Consider the following 17,830-nt stretch of genomic DNA (forward strand, 5'->3'; position numbering starts at 1 on the left):
CTCATCAGGTGAAACAAGGAATCTATTTCACTTCACACCTGTCGTGTGGTCCTGGTATTGAATTGTTCTACCTGGCCCATTCATTCAACAGATGTTGTTGTTGCTAGTGTCTGTTAAAAGACAAGTTTTCTTATAAACAAATTTATTGTATAGACTTCGTACTTATATCTTTACACTACCAGACGTGCCTTATTTAACACTTTCAGGCACTTCACAATGCGCGAAGAGAATGTGAAGGATGTCATTATCTCTTTCTAAACGCACGACCCAATTCTAGTCTCAAGCTACGTGTTCCATTTTAAATATCAAAGTAGTTATAAAAATCATTGTTCTCTTAGATACAATTATTAAAATATACCAAAGAGTTTTATAATTAGCACGTCCTCATTGTATAACATAGTCTATAACGTGACTTTGTCTATGGTTCTATCTTTATTATCTTTTTTTTCAGCGAATACGACTCCTGCTTCCTGACTTCTCTATCCAAACGTTGTCTATGGTACGGTTTGCTCGAGTTCAAGTAACAGTTACCTTTACCGGTACAATAAATAATTCTTTTGATAATGATTCTGAATTTTTCTGGCTTTAAACTCGTTGTATAGTATCATAGGTATAGTAAAAACAATTACACTCTCAGCATCTGAAGGCGTACTCTATAACAAGTATACTCAACAAGAGAGCTCGAGTGTTTGCGCCTTGGGCTCCCCAAACAAAGGTGGAGGGCATCTATATTGGATGAGTGAAAGCTATCTCTCTATGTTGTACAAGTTATTTTAATATTTTATTGACTGTCAGAAATTTTGAAATGAATTTTTTATATGTCATTGTTGTCTTGTTGACAAAGTTCTGGTAATATTAACACTGTCCTTTAGTAGCCGCGCGCAGGATTGCCAAGTAGTTTGGCAGCTTATTCAATACAAACAAATCAAATCTTTCCTTAGTATAAAGATTATACTAAGGAAAGATTTGATTTATATTGAAAGATACTATCTTACTAATATTATAAATGCAAATGTTTGAACGAATGGATGTTTGTTTGAAGGTATCTCCAGAACGGCTACATGGATCTTGCTGAAATTTGGTATAAATGTAAACACAGTTTGGAAGAGCATATAGGAGGCAACTAATGTAGTTGTTTATTTTACTCCGCGCGGACGGAGTCGCGGGCGATTAGTATAATACCGAATCTTGATGTATGCTTCTTAAAAGTTAAAAATTTAAAATAATTGTAGTATAAAACTTCTTCCACCTCTGTGAGTATTTTGCAACGATCAAATAAAACACAACTTTTACGTACATTCTCAAAGCATCCACTTTGAAAGAAACCTTTCTGCTTCGCCCGACAAGGTCTCTGACATTAAACGAAATGCTTTTCGTATTCTTTTAAATAGAAACGAAATATAAAATGAGCTTGTATTTTTGGGATAAATTAAAACAACGATCTCTATATAAATTTTAAGTACCTTAATCGTTGTTTAAAGCTATGATTAGAAAATGTCTGTCATTCATTTGTCCCAGACAATTTATTTTTCTACATTAATATTTAAACATCGATACTTACATAATTCGGAGCACAAAAGTGAGCACACATACCTCCGGAGTCCAATTTTGTGGTATAAAATTTATCTATAAGGAAAATTCTATACAACCTCTTTTCTTGTTTGTAATGGCCGGGCCGAAGATTTAAATCACTTTTTTTAAACCTCCTTAGAGGACATCGTCAATAAATTTAATTCGCGAGTGGACAGTCTAATTACTTAGTGACCTTTCTGATTATTTTAAGTACAATCAGCGTCGTACAACGTTCAAACACAAACAGAGCTACATTTATTTACAGAAGCCCATCTCTCGCCTTGTAGCGGCGTGTAAACACTCCTGCTCGCTACATAGAGCAAACAACTCCACGACTGGGCTTCCAATTTGTTAATAATTTACACTTCAGCGATTTATTTACTTGAAATCACAAGATGTTGATAAAAACTTGACATAATATTAATTGATATGTCTTCAAGAATTTGTAGACAAGATTTGAAGGAAATGGGAAATATTCTTTCTGTTATTTTCATTTTCTGTGGAGGTACGCAACGCATCTGCAACTACAAATCACCTTATTACAGATGTTTTTTCGTTTGCTACTCTATATTATAAAGTCTGTGTACGTCGTTCGCAGGAGGTTAGCGAAGCAAGCGCGCGCGGTGAGAGCCATGCACCCGGCCGCCAGGTGACGCTGCCGTCTGCACCCGCGGAACATGTCATGGGACTCACTAGAGTCGCGCGACTTCCTTGGGTCAGTTCAACTACAAAAATATAATACCCACTTTACATAAGTAATACACGAAAAACAACCTTCAAGCAGTCGGCAGCGGTAATTACAAGCCATCGGCTTGCTGCACGAGGCATAATCAGTATATAATTTTACTATTAGCTTTACAATTGTTTATGGATATGGACTTTTATATATTTTATATCGTTATAGCGGGGTGCCGGCACATCAGTTGTCGGCAACACGGCTCCTCAGCTCGCCTGACCCTTCCAGGCACCAGCTCGAAGATCCACCAGGTATTGCCGTATTATATGAAAACACAATTTCTTGTTTATTTTCTACCATAAAGACGTCAAACACTTCAATTCGAAATAATTCTTTATTTATACTCAACTGTATCAACTCTTCTAAAGGTCAAATTCAAGTTTCAACAAGCATCGCTTATAATGTCAAGTAAAATCTTGCTGACGTTGTTGTTTCGACATAAAAAAAGTTAGCACATGTTCTGTTTTGTAAGCAATTTATAGTGCTAAATGGTGTATTGTTATTCGTTTCCAGAGGTATTTCCGTTCTCAGAGGAGTACCAGGGTGAGAGGAACGGTGCGTTGCGATGGGGCTCTCGGTTCGGGCCGGCTCACCGGCCGCCGCCCGCTGGCCTACTCGACTGCTTCCGAGGCTGCCGCTCCCGGCTAGATCAGTATCTAGCCAGAAGAAAAGTATGCACGTTACTTATTGTTATGACATAATTCCGATATTTCCTTGATTGCTTGAACAAGGAGAAAATCACGTTTCAATTCTGTTAATGTCACTTATCCCTTGTTAACCACTTAATACGATAGTTAGAAAATTGTCATCGATTGAGTCAGGAGATTGTTGAGTTCCTTGCGTCTATAGGATTTGCTACAGTAAAAAGAGCTCGTATATTATTAGATCGAGCGTGGCGTACGTCTGTACGGTCAGAACGAGCAGCGGCTGGCGGTGAAGGTGTGGCTGTCGGCGTTGCGCGGAGTACGACACCGCAGCGACAAGTTCGCGCTGCTTGGACACCTCTATCAGGCGTACATGGACTTTGGGAAGTACAGGTACATATAGAATCAATACCTCTAGAAATATTACTACCAGGCGTTCATAGATGCAAAGACGTTGGTAACCACCGAACATTCTTAACACATGTCTATTTGTTGCAGAGAGTCGTTAGAATTTGCGCACCGCCAGCTCGGGATATCAGAAGAGCTGGACTCGGCACCGATGCGCGCGGAGGCGTACCTCAATCTGGCGCGAGCTCATCAAACACTCGGAGGACTTGACAGGTATATTACAAAGACTTAGCTTAAAAAAGCTTAAATGAAGTGATTCAACGTTTACTATAAAAAAAATTGACTACTTCTTGAGTAATTTTTTGTGATAAGTGTACTTTTGTCTCTAGGGCCTTGTCTTACGCCCGGCATGCGCTGTACAATGACTGTGGGGGAGGGTCCACAGCAGGCTGCGTGCATCTCACGGTCGCATCCGTCAGCCTCGAGCTGGGGGCTTTCAGCAAGGCCATGGACGGTTTCCAGAAGGCCCTGGCCGTCGCTCAGTCGCAGAACGACAACACGCTATTGCTACAGGTTAAATTTGCTACACCGTTAAACAAGTAAAAAGGACCTGTAATAACACGATGAGACTGTTTATAATACTAACATCTTGGTAAATCAGATTCACCGCTATGTCAAGCCTTTATTTTTTAAATGGAAGAAATTATGTTGGATTTGAGTGAATCCCAGGTACATCTATTACTATTATCTACAATTAACTACTGGTTTTTTACTGTTAGGTGTACGTGGGTCTATCGGAGCTGTGGCGTCGGCTGCGTGACGCGGAGCGCGCGGTGGCGTGTGCAGCGCGCGCCTGCGACCTGGGCCGAGGTCCTCGCGCTGCTGACCTCAACACGAGGCACCACCGCGCCGCGCTGCTGCAGATGGCCGCCGCGCTAAGAGCTCGCGGAGAGCTGGGCGACGCCCACGACTACTGCAATGTTAGTCATACAAATAGTCATTTGAAACTATTACAAGTATGGTAAAGTTGAGCTGTGCAAGCCAGAGTCAAAACTTTCCAATATTTCCTTTTTCTTCTCTTATACCCTTGCCCTAAAACGAACACGCATGAGCTATATATTTAGAAGCTGAGTTTCCCCTGTTAATCTATTACTATGTACTGTTATGTAGGAAGCGCTCCGATTAGCAGCGGTGGCCGGCGACCAAGGTTGCTACGCGAGGGCTGCAAGAATAGCTGGTGACGTTTACCGCCGGAAATGTGACATCGGAAAAGCTCTCCGGTACTCAACAGTACTTATGTCGTCTTATACTTGTTAGCACTCAAACTGCTGTAAGTTCTGTCTGTAAATATTGTTCGTGTAGGCACTACGAGGTGGCGATGGGCGCGGGACAGGCGCTGGGCGACCGGCTGGCGCAAATGGAGGCGATGGACGGCGCCGCGCGCTGCCTCGAGGCGCTGCGCCTACAGGGCCGCATCTGCAACTGTCGCCCGCTCGAGTTCAACACGCGCCTGCTGGAAGTCGCCACCTCCGTCGGCTCTAAGGTAACAGCCGACACCATACAATGCTAACACTAATACAACACCCCTTTTTAAATTGTTTATCTATAGCGAAATACACCTTTGCAACTTTTAGTGCGACATTAAGCCGGTATTTTTACACTAGATGTTGGTGAGACGAGTCCGGTTGCGCTTAGCGGAGATATACACCGCGCTGGGCGACAACAACGCGGCGGCGAGGCAGAAACGTGCGGCGGCCGCGTGGGTGGCGCCGGCGTGCGCGCGTTGCCGCGAGCCGCTCGCGGACCGCCCCGAGCCCCTCGCCTCGCTACCCTGCGCCCACATCGTACACCACGCGTGAGTACTCCCTCCCGCTGTCAACTGACACACTTAAACGCCCTTTAAAACTCACTTGAGCGGTCCCTTAGCGTAGAATTCATTTATCAGTGTAAATGTTGTGTGTCAGTTGCATGCCGGAGTCCTGGTCGCGGCGTTCGACACGCGGTGCGAGCGCGAGCGCGGCCGTGGAGTGCGCGGAGTGCGCCTCGCCGCGTGCGCCCCGCGCCCCGCCGCCTGCGCCACCCGCACCGCCCGCACCCCGCACGCTGCCACATCAGGTATCTTCTATTAAAACAACAAATATAAAAAATGCACTATTTCATTTCACAGAAATCTTAAAACATGTAAAACTGATATTCATTCATTTTTTAAATATCTCTTTTCAGGATTTCCCATTCGGTACTCCCCCTACCCTCCGCGAGTCAGATCTTAATTCCGTGCTGTCAGACCACAGCAGTCAGCAGGCTACGTCCAGCGTTTAAAAATAATTATTTCATAATTTTGTTTTTTAATTCAACTTTAAATTATTGATAGTCATTTTATCAAACTAATTTATTAAATGGTAGAGTCATCAAAGGCTACGAATCATACCATCATAAAATTTATGTTACACAATAAGATGTTTAGTTAAATATTAGTAGCAAAAACTCTAAATCTATACAAAAAAAAGTAAAGAACATGTCCATATCTATTTACATCTAGGGTAAAATACCCAGTTACTGACCTCTGTTGAAATATTACATAATGAGTTGAGAATACTAAAAAGGTCTAGAAGACATTAATTGATATTTCCTTAAATAAAGGAGTGTACTTGTTTATTCCTCCATTTTTTTGACGTAACTTGTGTTTTCAAGAGTCTCGTAAAAATTTGCTCTTAAAGAGATAGAAATAAAATTAATTATTGTATAATTTCATACCATTAACAACTGTACCTGTGTTCAAAGAATTATGAATGTTAGATTTAACACTCCATAAAATAATCTTGTTTTTATATCTATATGAGTATTAAATAATATTGAGTATTAATATTCTAAAAAAAATGAGTATATCTATTATAATATTAAATATTAAATGAATATTGATGTTGTATTTAAGATCTATATGTGCCAAAAAAATACCTCGGCGATGTTACGCTTCTATCGTGATACATGTTTTGCAATATTATTTAAAATGTTGGTTTTTTGTTTTAAATTCTTAGTTATAAAAATCAATTTCAGATTTTTTTTAAAATCAAATTCGGAATTTAACTTATAAAATTATCATCGATATGATTTGATTAGTATATTCAAAGGGGTAACGCTGCCAGTATCTTCGGAACCTTGCCTAAAAGGTTTATTATATACATTTTAGTTAATTATTCGTTTATAATATTTTATTTCATATCATAGATTTAAGAATCATTTTATTCACATTAGTAATATAACAATATTTTATACCGACTTACATTTCAAACAATTTTATTAGTTGAAATTGATTTTTAAACTAACGAATTTAAAATTTAAAACATATATTGTAGGTGTAACTATAGAATTAGCTACTAATCTCCACTTTATTAGGACATATGACGCAAAAATTATTTTTTCGTATTCTGTAATGTTACGAAGAAAATCCGACATTCCGCCGATGTATCGGCACAACACTAGCCTTCTTAAATTGTCAACGTTTATGTCCCCTCACTAATCAATCTGACATTTGACTTGGTAACGAAAACGCGCCACTCGCGCCAAAGGATTGTAACTAATGTCTAAAAGTACAAATAATATACAATTTAATTTTTGTTTTATACAACATTGGTATATCATATTATGGATATTTGATATTAACTTTATTTATGAACATTCAAAGAGTTTCAAGTGGAGATTGGTAAGTTGATATAAGTGATTTATTCATTAATGTTACCTATTAAAAATAAATTAAAAAATATATTACAAACACACGTTAAAATGTAAGGTCCACATAAAAATATCTCAAACTGCCAAATATTTTAGCGGTCAATTACATACCTACGTAAAGCGATTAAACATTAATTATAATAAATTAATTGCACTAGTTCTACCGAATGGCACAAAGAAGGGACAATGGACAGAAAAAAAAATCTAAATTTTACTTTAAATAATAACGTGAGAAAACAAAAGCAATAGTATGAATATTTTTTATTTTTATTTTTTTCTTGCTTTTTTACTCTAGTTTTTTGTTATTCTATTCATCTAAAATACTAAAGTTAATGTACTAAAAAGATTCAATTTAAGGCTAAAAGCCTACTTACCTAACATACTATGAAGTGATGCCTTTTTCAGCGACTTTTTTTTTCAACAACACTCCTTACTTTATTTTTAAGAACTCTATTGGTTTAAAAGTATTTTCCCATGTACATATCATAAACGAGTTACTTTATATTTTTTTTATTACAGATGTTAATCATTTTCATCCATTGTCCCTAAATTTAAAGAATAGTACGTACTATGATGCTTATATAAATAGTTTATCAATGAATTCTTTGATGCATACAAAAAATTCAAATAAAATAAAGAAACTTAAGTCAGCAAAATCGTTAAAATCGCATAAAAAAAATAAAATTATAATGTACATAATAAACGAATACCATATAATAGATAGAAAAATGAATACCACACATAGAGCAATTTTGATCCACCGAATTCTTTATTTAAAAAAAATTAAAACTACCTACAAAAATCCCGAAGTACAAAAGATAAGTTTTGTGTTTTTGTGACGTTTACTAAGCTTTTTAATTATCTAAGCTAGGAACTTTAAATATCCTCAAAATATATAGAATTTAAGTTTTATTTCGTCCTAATTAAGTTACCTCATAAATGTACCTGCACTATATCTAAGCTATTATTTTACACTAGGCAAATAACGGTATGTATATTTTATTGACGAAATTTTTGAATTAATTCTTGTAAAACGCTGGATAATTCCCATTTCTTGTTACGCAAATTGTATTAATCCAAAAATATTCCCTTTCTCAATATACACCATAAAATACTTATCTCTATTAATTTAAAAACTTTATTTTTATAAAAGCCATTAAGTATTTAACGGCCAAATTGTGTCCTGTCCTTTATTAAAAAAAAAGTTTTTTTTATATGTGTTAGAACTTTTATGTTGTATTTTCAAATATGTAATTATTTTAAATGTATCCATTATCATATTTTACTACATACATGTGAATCGAATATATGAATATGAGTTCCAAAAATAAAGAAAAAAAATATTTCCTACACCGAATAGAAAATAATAAAAGTAGATGCATATAATCGATATTTTTTTGATAGGATACCACTACTATATTTTTAAAAGTTTATCAAAATTTAGTTTTGTGTTTGTCTAATATATTAGAGATTTAATTGATGTTTAAGATTTTCATTTAAAAGAAAATATATATTGTAAATTCTTTATCAATATTTTTTAATATATTGCTATTATGAAATAAAAAAATAAGCTACGTAAAAATATATTTAAATGTTATAAAAGTGTCCTAAATATGTGTGTTAATAAAAATAATCTGTTTCTCTAAATGTCGAACTAAAAACTATTATGCATAGCTTAAATATAGAGCAATATATATTAAAAGATCTATATTTATTTTATTTAAGTAACGGAATTTAGTTTAAGATAACTCTTTTATTGAGAAAAATCGTTGAATGTTAGTTGTAAAATAAAAAATATACCCGACTGACTGTTCCCACGTAATTATTCCAAAACACGCAGTGGAATGGACATATGTTATATTATTCTAATACCGCGAAAAGACCCTTATGTCAGTCGGGGAATTATCCAAGGTCAAGCACAAATATTTAGAAATATAATGATAATTATGTCTGAGTACTTTATTTTCAATAACTTTTCAGCTATTATTGTTTTTGTAATCGAATGACTGTGCCAAAGAAAATTGTTGTTATTAACCCGGTAGTTGTGAAAATGGCGTTGTGTTTATCGATCATGTTAGAAAATGTTAAGTGTAATGAGGTATGATTGTTCGTTATATTTTAAAATTTTAATTGGAATATATCAAATTCAAATTATAAAACATGTCGTATTTTATTTCAACTTTACCTGAACAATATCCTAAACTATCTAATATCTTTTTTTAAGAGGGGGAAACTATCTAATATCTAGAAATATCATTTAGAAAAAAAATGCCATGTAAACTCCTAACGTACGAAAGGGTCCAGGACTTGAGGAGTACTAAAAGGAAGACTCCCTCGGGCCTTAGGCCGATGTAAAGGGATTTTATTTGTATCGATGTAATCTAGGAGTCAATAAAGCAATAACTTTAAAAATTCATAACGCCTCGAGAAGATGCTCCAAAAAAGCGATGTGTCCCATAATAGCTCACATTTAGCACTCTCTTTAAGCTTTGCAGGTTTTTATTTTTGCTAAGGATGACGAAAAAGTGGTGTCGAAAGAAAATAAATTCACTTTGGCTAGGAAGCTCAAACACAGAACTAGAACTAGATTCCTTTGTCAAGCATTGAAATTAAAAACTAGCAAAACAGGAAAGCCAATTCATTTAATTTAGACCATTCAATTTCTATTAGGGCTTAGCTAAGTACTTTTTATAGGTAATTTCTTTGTAAATTTAGGAAAGTACCATTGTGCGGCAATCCGGCATTGTATGCTGGCGGCAATTTTCAAGTGTTGCTAGGAAAAATATATTCCTGATTACAATTAAATTTATTTTATACAAACCCAATATCTATATCTAATATAATTTTTGTGCATTTTACGGCCCAAAAGAAGAAATTATTAAATAAAATATTATTAAGACAATTTAAAAAATATAGGTTTTAAGATGTAAGAATTGGCTGCACGATCAAAATCATTGACATTCGACGACAAAAGTTGTTTACTAAAAAAAGTTCATTTGTATTGATTTTCTGTCGCTCAGCTCGGTGCCTAGATTTTCCGAAGAAAATCAATTCGTCGTACCATATTGATATCTTCGGTGCTCATAGGTAGCAAACGAGAGGTAATAAATTTATTACAACGAATTTATATCTAAAAATACATTACTTGTGACGTTAAAAAGACTGTTTATCGACGCGTAACGCAAATCAGTTTAGATATCTCCTATTTTCCTAATATTTTTACATATTTTCATTGTTTTAGATAAAAATGAGCTCCATAGCGCAACAAGAATCTTTTGTTAAGGAGAGTTTATCTCAGTTCATCGCGAAAAACATTCCATCCGCGAATATAAATGTAATCGATGATATCGTTCTCGCTTATGTGATTTCTATATTGGAAGAGGCATCTCAAGACGCCTGTTTTGATGTCGAAGGTACGGATGTTGTGTAGTAAAACTGTTTTAATATGTTGAACCAAAAATATTTTTATTACTCTCAACATTGTGCAAATAGTATAACATTTTCTGTGTATTATTTTACATTATAGAACATGTTGATTTTATGAAAATACTTTCAAATAAAAATTGTTTGAGACTAAATATGTCAAGAATATTCCATCAGTTAAATATTTTCAATATCCAGTTCTCATAGTGATTAAACCATATGAATTGAGACCCACACCCCTTTGTCCCTTGTCTTTTACCGCAACTTGCTTTGTAACTTTAACCTTATGTACATGCAAATAAATTATATAGAATCAATTGAAATTATTTATTTTCATTCTTTAGTGCATGGCTGCGATATTTCATTAATAATCTGCATATATTTACTAAAAAATAAGACACTTCTGTTTTTAATCTAGGCTATTCAAATGTTTTGTGGAAATGCTAATATTGTGTTATTCTGTAGGTTTCATAGAGATGATGGCAGCGTTCATGCCTGACTTTGCAAGCATTGATGCTGGGGTGGTGTGCACCTGGGTCCTGGAACTGGAGGCTCAGCTGTCTCAACGGGTGGAGACTGACTCCGCTTCCACCAGCGGTGAGTAACATTTGATAATACAATAGGTATTATATTTTTAATTGAATTAAAATGTTGATTTTTTTTAACTGGGTACAAGTTGTTTTGTTGAATAAAATTGCTAATTATTCTTTCCATATAATTTAGATGACTCTGGTGAGAGTGACAAGCTCAGTCTTACGCTGCAGAGCCTCAACGAGATGTTGCCTTCTAAGAGCAACAGGTAAGTGTTTTAGTGATATTTTCTATTTCAGCACAAGCAAATAACTGAGTTTCTTGAAGAGATGAAATATTAAACACTTCAAATTCTTGAAACTAAGTTGTTAAATATAATAATTTAATATACCCTCAAGTCATTAAAAAAGTATAATTTGTTAACAGGATCTAAATTTTTCCTCATGTCAGCTAAAATTTGATGCTACATATCAGGTCATGTGATTATGCCCAGCTTATTAACAAACTCGAATTGTTCAATTTTTATAAACCATGACTGTTTGATCAGATCTCACTCCAACTCTGAGAGCTCTGAGAGCACTGAGGGCCGCCGTCCCGTCATCGACGGCGAGGAGTACGCCGACCAGTGCCGCGTGCTGCACGAGATGTTCCCCAACACCTGCTCCATGGAGGTCAGTTAGAATTATTTCCTACTTATAGCAACATCAAGTTTTTTTTATAAAACAAGCTGGCAGCAAGAAAACTATACAAGCGGTCACCTGACATAAGTATAGGTAACAAGCAGCAGATTTGTTACCAAACTGTTATTAGTCCTTACTAGTTACTCCTCGGTTAATCAAAATAACAACCATACAGAAGCACAACTCAGAATATAATTTAACCCCTTTCTTTTATTAGATCCTAGAAGTTGTAGGTTGTAATATTGTTATAAGATATTTGATCTGAATATGGATGTAAAGGATATTGTTTGGTGGTGAAGGAAGGAATGTTTGGTAATTGCTTAGATAAAGCACTGCGTGTCTATCGCTCGTGGGGACGCGGAGCGCGCGGCGGCTACTCTGCTGCACCGTCGCGAGCAGGGCCAGGCGTTGTCCGCCGCCGCGCTGCACGCCGCGCCGCGCTCCCCGCTCTGCGACGACAACGAGCTCAAGTCGCGCATCATCGCACGGTCAGACATACATACACACACAGAAACACATATATACTGTTCAAGAAAATCTGACACTGTGTCTTACTAAAATGTCGACGTTTATGTCCTCTCACTAATAATTCTGACACTTGACTTGGTGACGAAATCGAGCCATTCGTGCCAAAGGATTCTAACTATTAATGTCTAAAACAACACACATACATACATACATACACACACATACTTCATACATTCATACATACTTCATATTGAATTGTGATACTGTACTGTATTCCTTCAGAGATGTAAATAATTTTTAATTACGTAACTTGTATTACGATGTTACTTATAAGTAAATTGAATTGCATGTTCTTGTTCCCTTCAAATATATCGATCCAAAAATAACATGTTAAGATGAAATATTCATACAAAAGAGAAATTGAATTAATGTGAGATGTAAATGCCGTGTTGTTTACTTTTATTTTAATAACATCGTTGCATTGTTTTACAGCTATGTATACGTTGTCTACCAACTTAACAACTTTATTATCTTTTACTTTATTATTAGGTTGAGAGTCACTTTTTAATTCTAATGTAATTAGAAAATTGCTTTAATCAAATTTGTAAGAATAGCGTGTCCAATAATGTATATTAATTTGTTTTCTAGTTACTCTTACGTGGACAAGAACTCCGATACCAAGGAGCACAAGCCGCTGGCTCCCAAGATTGAGCCCAAGAAGATGGTGCGCTATCGAGACAACAAGATCGTCTCTCTCAAGGGCGAGCGCTACACTGAGGTATGTACACAATATCTATCCCTCTCTTTCTCTTTTAAGAAAACAGAGATAACATTATGTTTTCACATAGATGTTTCGATTATGGAAAGTCTTTGTAATATACATCAGGTTTTTTCATAAATTAATTGCAATTACAGTATTAATTAATTTATTTAAAAACAAATGAGAGAAAGTCGCATGAATGATTTTTAATTTAGCAAGCGAGCCGTGACATTGACATGTCATGTTCCCTTAGGTACCGAAGTCCGGGATCGACGAGGAGCAATTGAAGAAGCCCAAAAAGCAACACTGCCCTTAACCTTTAGAGCCACATCAGTACGGTGAAAAAGCGGACCCTTTCTCTTTGTCCCATCTTCATGTAATCGTTGTTCCCCATCCCGCACGCCCCATGCCCAGTGTATATCCTACGAAACTATGTCTCTCTCTTACTTCAATGTTCGTCGATGTAATAAAAAAAACATGTAGTGGGCGTAACGACATATTTAAACGTAGTGTAACATGGTCACAATCGACCGTTATTATAACATACGCTCAAATTGCGTATGCGTTTTTAAATACGTACGTAAACACAATACGTACACAATTTTATGTAGTTAGGAATATTCGCTGCGCGTATCCGAACGCAGTTTCATTCGCACGTATATGTTTTTATTACGTTTGCGTACGATTGGTTTATTTGTTTTTTGATATTTTTTACGGGCGTGCGTCCGTACTTTTACCTATTCGTAGTGTTGTACCGACCAGAGCGCGTGGATTTTACTTTATGTTGTTCGCGGCATTCCTTATTCCGCTTTTTTTCGGTACTGATTTTTTTAATGTAACTATTATGTTACACCGGCTGTCTCGACTTAACAGTGTTTTTAGTCATTATTGTTTGTATTTAATTTGCGTATTTATTATTAATTTTAAGCTCTCTACAAGGCAGCTGTTCGTCAGTATTATTTTGATTGGCAGAACTATGGCATTGCATACGACCACAGCTTGCGATGGCTCTGGGGTGCGACTTTGTGTTCAGTATAATAGACGTTTAAAAAGAACCAGGGTTTTTGAGGATGTATGTGTGTATGTAATGCAAGCCATAGTTTGCATGGAACTGTATAATCTGCCTTTTGAAATGTGCGACGGAGACATTTTTTCACTAAAATATTGCATGACATGTCGTAATGTCGTAAGCGAAATATTTATTCGAATGCAACATTTTAGTGACTACGTCCGCCATTTTGAATTCCTTATAGTTTTAAGTGAAATGATCTGTCAGATACCTGTGATTTTAAATTGTTATTATTTTATTATAAAAAATGTGATTCGTACGATAGTTTTATTGTTTTTAAAATCATCTGTGATTGTGATGCCATTTTATTATACCATAGTTTTCCCTAAAAGTGGATTTTATATTTTAATTTTAGGTTTTGTATTAATATTATTGTTAATAACCATTATAAATAAATGTTGTTTTGTTTATAGAGTCAGTTTAAAACGACTGAATTTTAGCAATATATAGGTTATTTAATTTGCAAAGCGTTAGTGGTTTTGTTTTATTACTGTCTTATAACAGGTCCTTATAATTTTGATTATTTTAAATGTTTGACAATTTAAAAATCTATTTACCGTGATCAGTTCCGACGTGATATTATAAAACCACTATCACTTCATTTTTTAAATGAAATATTCTCGAATAGACTGATTCTAATAGTCAAAAATCTCATCCAATGAGGAAAGATAACTCAAATATATTATTTATCTGTATTTCTATTTCGCAGGGATTCACCACTTTAATATTTTACTATTTTGAGCTTTAATTTTTATAATAAAACATATTGTTCTCATATACATTATAAGATATTTCCGACCTATATACGAATTAAAGAAACGTATCTACTAGACCATAGATAAATGAACAAATATTTTGTCTAATAAGTGGTGAAGTGGCCCTATGTATCTATTTCTTATAGTTATATTTAGTACTAAGCGCAGCTGAGGCTTTTAATTAATTTGCATTTATCATCAAATAACTACGAGTGTTTACTCGTAATTGTATATAATCAAATTTGACAGATATTCCATTCGTGAAAGACATTCACATTTTTATATAATCACACTTACCGTAGTTAAAAAGTTTCAACGATCCATTTTAATGACTACTTGACTGTATATTTGATATACTACAAACAATTAGAAAAAAAATATATTGAAATATGAAACATTAAGCCGTCAATAATCTTCATTTAAAATTAAAAATAATTTAACCAATTGACAAACCATTAATACATTTAATTATACTTAAGAACGCATCCATTAATATAAAGTTTTGATAATAATTTTATTTATATATTTAAATAAACATTCCTAAGAAATGCTAGCACTTTGCATAATTTTTGATAAATCTCATACAAGATGGCAGTCGTTCCCGAATCGTCAGCGTCGATAGCTACAAATTATAAAAAAAACTTTTTTCTTCGTTTCTTTAAAAAAAAAACAATGTGTAAGAATTTAGCCAAATTTGGTGCTAATGAAATTACAAATTGCCAAATTTTGTCTAAGACGTCCTAATTTCACGCCTGCTGTCGCTTTCCATCTTTCAGACTTTATTTCATCTAATCATCTATTTAGTTTTATTGTTTTGACTGTAAAAAGCTTTATTTTTATTAATTGAATCTAAATGCTAATTCTGTAATTTTTTCACTTTATTCATTAACGTAATAATTTGAGTTCCAAGCACATAATAAATTTAAAAAAAATGTCTAACAATTTAAAATTCGATTTAAATTCGATAGAATTTTTTTTAATATTTTATTACTTGAGCACTGGCCAGATACTGGCATCAAAGTCACAGATGAATTAAAAAAAATAAAACTGAAATTTTTATATTGCCGCATTTATTTTCTATATGATTTTTCTTTAGTAATATTTAAGTTATTATTTAATTAATGTATAATCATAGTTTTTAAGTGTAAAAGCGTCGATCGCGCACTATGATGTCATATCTGTATGTGACATGAACAATGTATTTAATATATCGTTACGTACCCTCTAAATAATTGTTTTATTCTCCCTCATATACTTATAATACAAGATTCTACAATTCTGCTCAATTAATAAGTCAAAAAAATCGACTGACAAATATTATTTTATTTTGTAATTGAAAATTATATTTTGAAATTAACTAATTTTGTATTTTGTTTTCAGAATCCAGGAAGTTTTAGAGATTTTATTTCAATTTTAAATTATTGGTATTTATTAGATTAATGACTTAATCGAGTTTTTGTTCTGCGATTTATACTGTTGCATTGTAATAGGTTGCCGTACATCCATATTACCCACAAGCTAGACGGAATTATCGTTGAGTTGGTGGGATGAGTGCGAGGTAGTAAACGAAGGGGCTTCCCCTAAACACAGCCCTAGGCTCTTAAATGGTAGACGTCTGTTACGGTACTGTTACAAAAGAGATATTGGAATTTTCAAAAACTGATTCCAAATTCTGCGACTTCTAAAGATTAAAAAAAATAACTTGATTCCTTCTAATAATTTATTGTCATTGTATCACATCACTATCGTTTAGATTGGAAATAATTTAAAATCATGATTTTTACTTATGGCACAAATGAATCTTCAAAATAATTTATTCAGTTTCCATTTCGTTGACGAATAGATATGCGTTATCTGTAAAAAAAAATAAGTAAAAAAGTTTTTAAAATAAATCGACTAAAACTAGGATTCATAAAATAAAATGTCTATGAAAAGCGCTAAAGCATTATTATATTAGTTGTACGTTTAAAAAATACTTTTTGCAATTTGAGTTAGGTTTGTTTCACATTACTTACTTTGAAGTGGTCCAAACTTGCTATGTACTACGCTTATTACATACCACTACTTATCACTAAGGTTCTAAATGAAACTACAATACGTACGATGTCAGAATTTATTGAAAGGTACATTTACAAAATAAATAACAAACAACAATATTACAATGATAATACATTATTTATGTTATGCATAAAATTTAATTCGAGTTAATAGTACATGAAAAAAAAAATTAAGCCAAATGAAAAAATATGAAAAATAAAATCTATACCAATACAGCTGTTAACAATAATTCTTTATAGCACTGACAATAAAATTGACTACTTTTGACAGCTCAGGTAAACCCTGATTTCATTGAAACAGAAAATCCATTAAAACTTGAAAATAATTTAATTATCACAGTATTGCCACATCGAAAGTTTATTGTGATAATTAGACAATCTATTTTCCATTTAAGTTCCAATGACAGCTGTCAAAAATAAGCCTTTATCGTCTGACGTGAGATTAAAACTTTTAAAATTACTAATTTTGTCATATAATGTAAAATTCTATTTTTAGTACAAGGGCAGTTTATATGTAATAGCAGATTCGTTTTCGTATAATACTATAATTCAAGTAACACATTTAATGCGTCTCTTAGGTGGTAACTAAGAAAACAAAAATCACAAATTTGTAAAATCACACCAATCCTTGTTTAGATTTAAAAATTGAAATAAATAAAATTGTCTAATTTACTATTATAATACTACGTTTAGTTACGTTTTGAACTCTTTGGAGTATCAAGAAATACTTAGCAATTTTTATATGAACATAATATGGGCAGTGAATATTTTTTTTTAATATTAAATCCGTAAAACAAAAAAAAACAGCAAACTTTACGGATATTCATTTGGCACGGTATTCTATGGCAGGAAAAATATTCAAATAAATATTTAGTTTTATTAAATTTGTGCGTGTATAAGAGGTATTTTGAAATATTTTCTTTTATTCACTACCCACATGGACAAGAAAGCAATGGATTACAAGTTGCGAAAAATTACCTTTTACTGTATTTTTTACGATCTAGACAATATCTACAATCATCTACAATATTTTCACAAATATCTGAGAAAACATACGG

General features: G+C 33.9%; 2 protein-coding genes across 2 annotated transcripts; both read left to right on the top strand.

The window, feature by feature from the left end:
• The first annotated feature begins 2,249 nt into the window (after positions 1-2,249).
• On the top strand, positions 2,250-5,619 carry LOC106123852 (43 kDa receptor-associated protein of the synapse homolog). The gene is made up of 12 exons (XM_013320261.1): positions 2,250-2,287; positions 2,477-2,559; positions 2,816-2,979; positions 3,194-3,345; positions 3,451-3,573; positions 3,690-3,873; positions 4,080-4,280; positions 4,471-4,580; positions 4,663-4,843; positions 4,965-5,155; positions 5,265-5,415; positions 5,524-5,619. The coding sequence occupies exons 1-12, from the start codon at positions 2,250-2,252 to the stop codon at positions 5,617-5,619; spliced, it is 1,674 nt and encodes a 557-aa protein (XP_013175715.1).
• A 4,393-nt stretch (positions 5,620-10,012) lies between these two features.
• Positions 10,013-15,146, top strand: LOC106124976 (CUE domain-containing protein 2). The gene is made up of 8 exons (XM_013322042.1): positions 10,013-10,130; positions 10,271-10,442; positions 10,918-11,049; positions 11,176-11,251; positions 11,531-11,654; positions 11,988-12,151; positions 12,780-12,909; positions 13,145-15,146. Exons 2-8 carry the CDS (start codon positions 10,277-10,279, stop codon positions 13,205-13,207), a joined length of 855 nt encoding a protein of 284 aa, XP_013177496.1. The 5' UTR covers positions 10,013-10,130; positions 10,271-10,276; the 3' UTR covers positions 13,208-15,146.
• Positions 15,147-17,830: the final 2,684 nt, after the last annotated feature.

The sequence above is a fragment of the Papilio xuthus genome, unplaced genomic scaffold (assembly GCF_000836235.2).
Source record: "Papilio xuthus unplaced genomic scaffold, Pxut_1.1 DF825946.1, whole genome shotgun sequence".
Taxonomy (NCBI): domain Eukaryota; kingdom Metazoa; phylum Arthropoda; class Insecta; order Lepidoptera; family Papilionidae; genus Papilio; species Papilio xuthus.

Bases quoted from the DNA above. Each gene is read 5' to 3' on its own strand.
- LOC106123852 (XM_013320261.1), top strand. From the start codon at position 2,250: ATGTCATGGGACTCACTAGAGTCGCGCGACTTCCTTGG. The intron at 2,560-2,815 runs GTATTGCCGTAT...ATTGTTATTCGT, and splicing joins CCAGCTCGAAGATCCACCAG to TTCCAGAGGTATTTCCGTTC. The intron at 4,281-4,470 runs GTTAGTCATACA...ACTGTTATGTAG, and splicing joins ACGCCCACGACTACTGCAAT to GAAGCGCTCCGATTAGCAGC.
- LOC106124976 (XM_013322042.1), top strand. From the start codon at position 10,277: ATGAGCTCCATAGCGCAACAAGAATCTTTTGTTAAGGAGAGTTTATCT. The intron at 12,152-12,779 runs GTCAGACATACA...TTTGTTTTCTAG, and splicing joins AAGTCGCGCATCATCGCACG to TTACTCTTACGTGGACAAGA. The intron at 12,910-13,144 runs GTATGTACACAA...ATGTTCCCTTAG, and splicing joins AGGGCGAGCGCTACACTGAG to GTACCGAAGTCCGGGATCGA.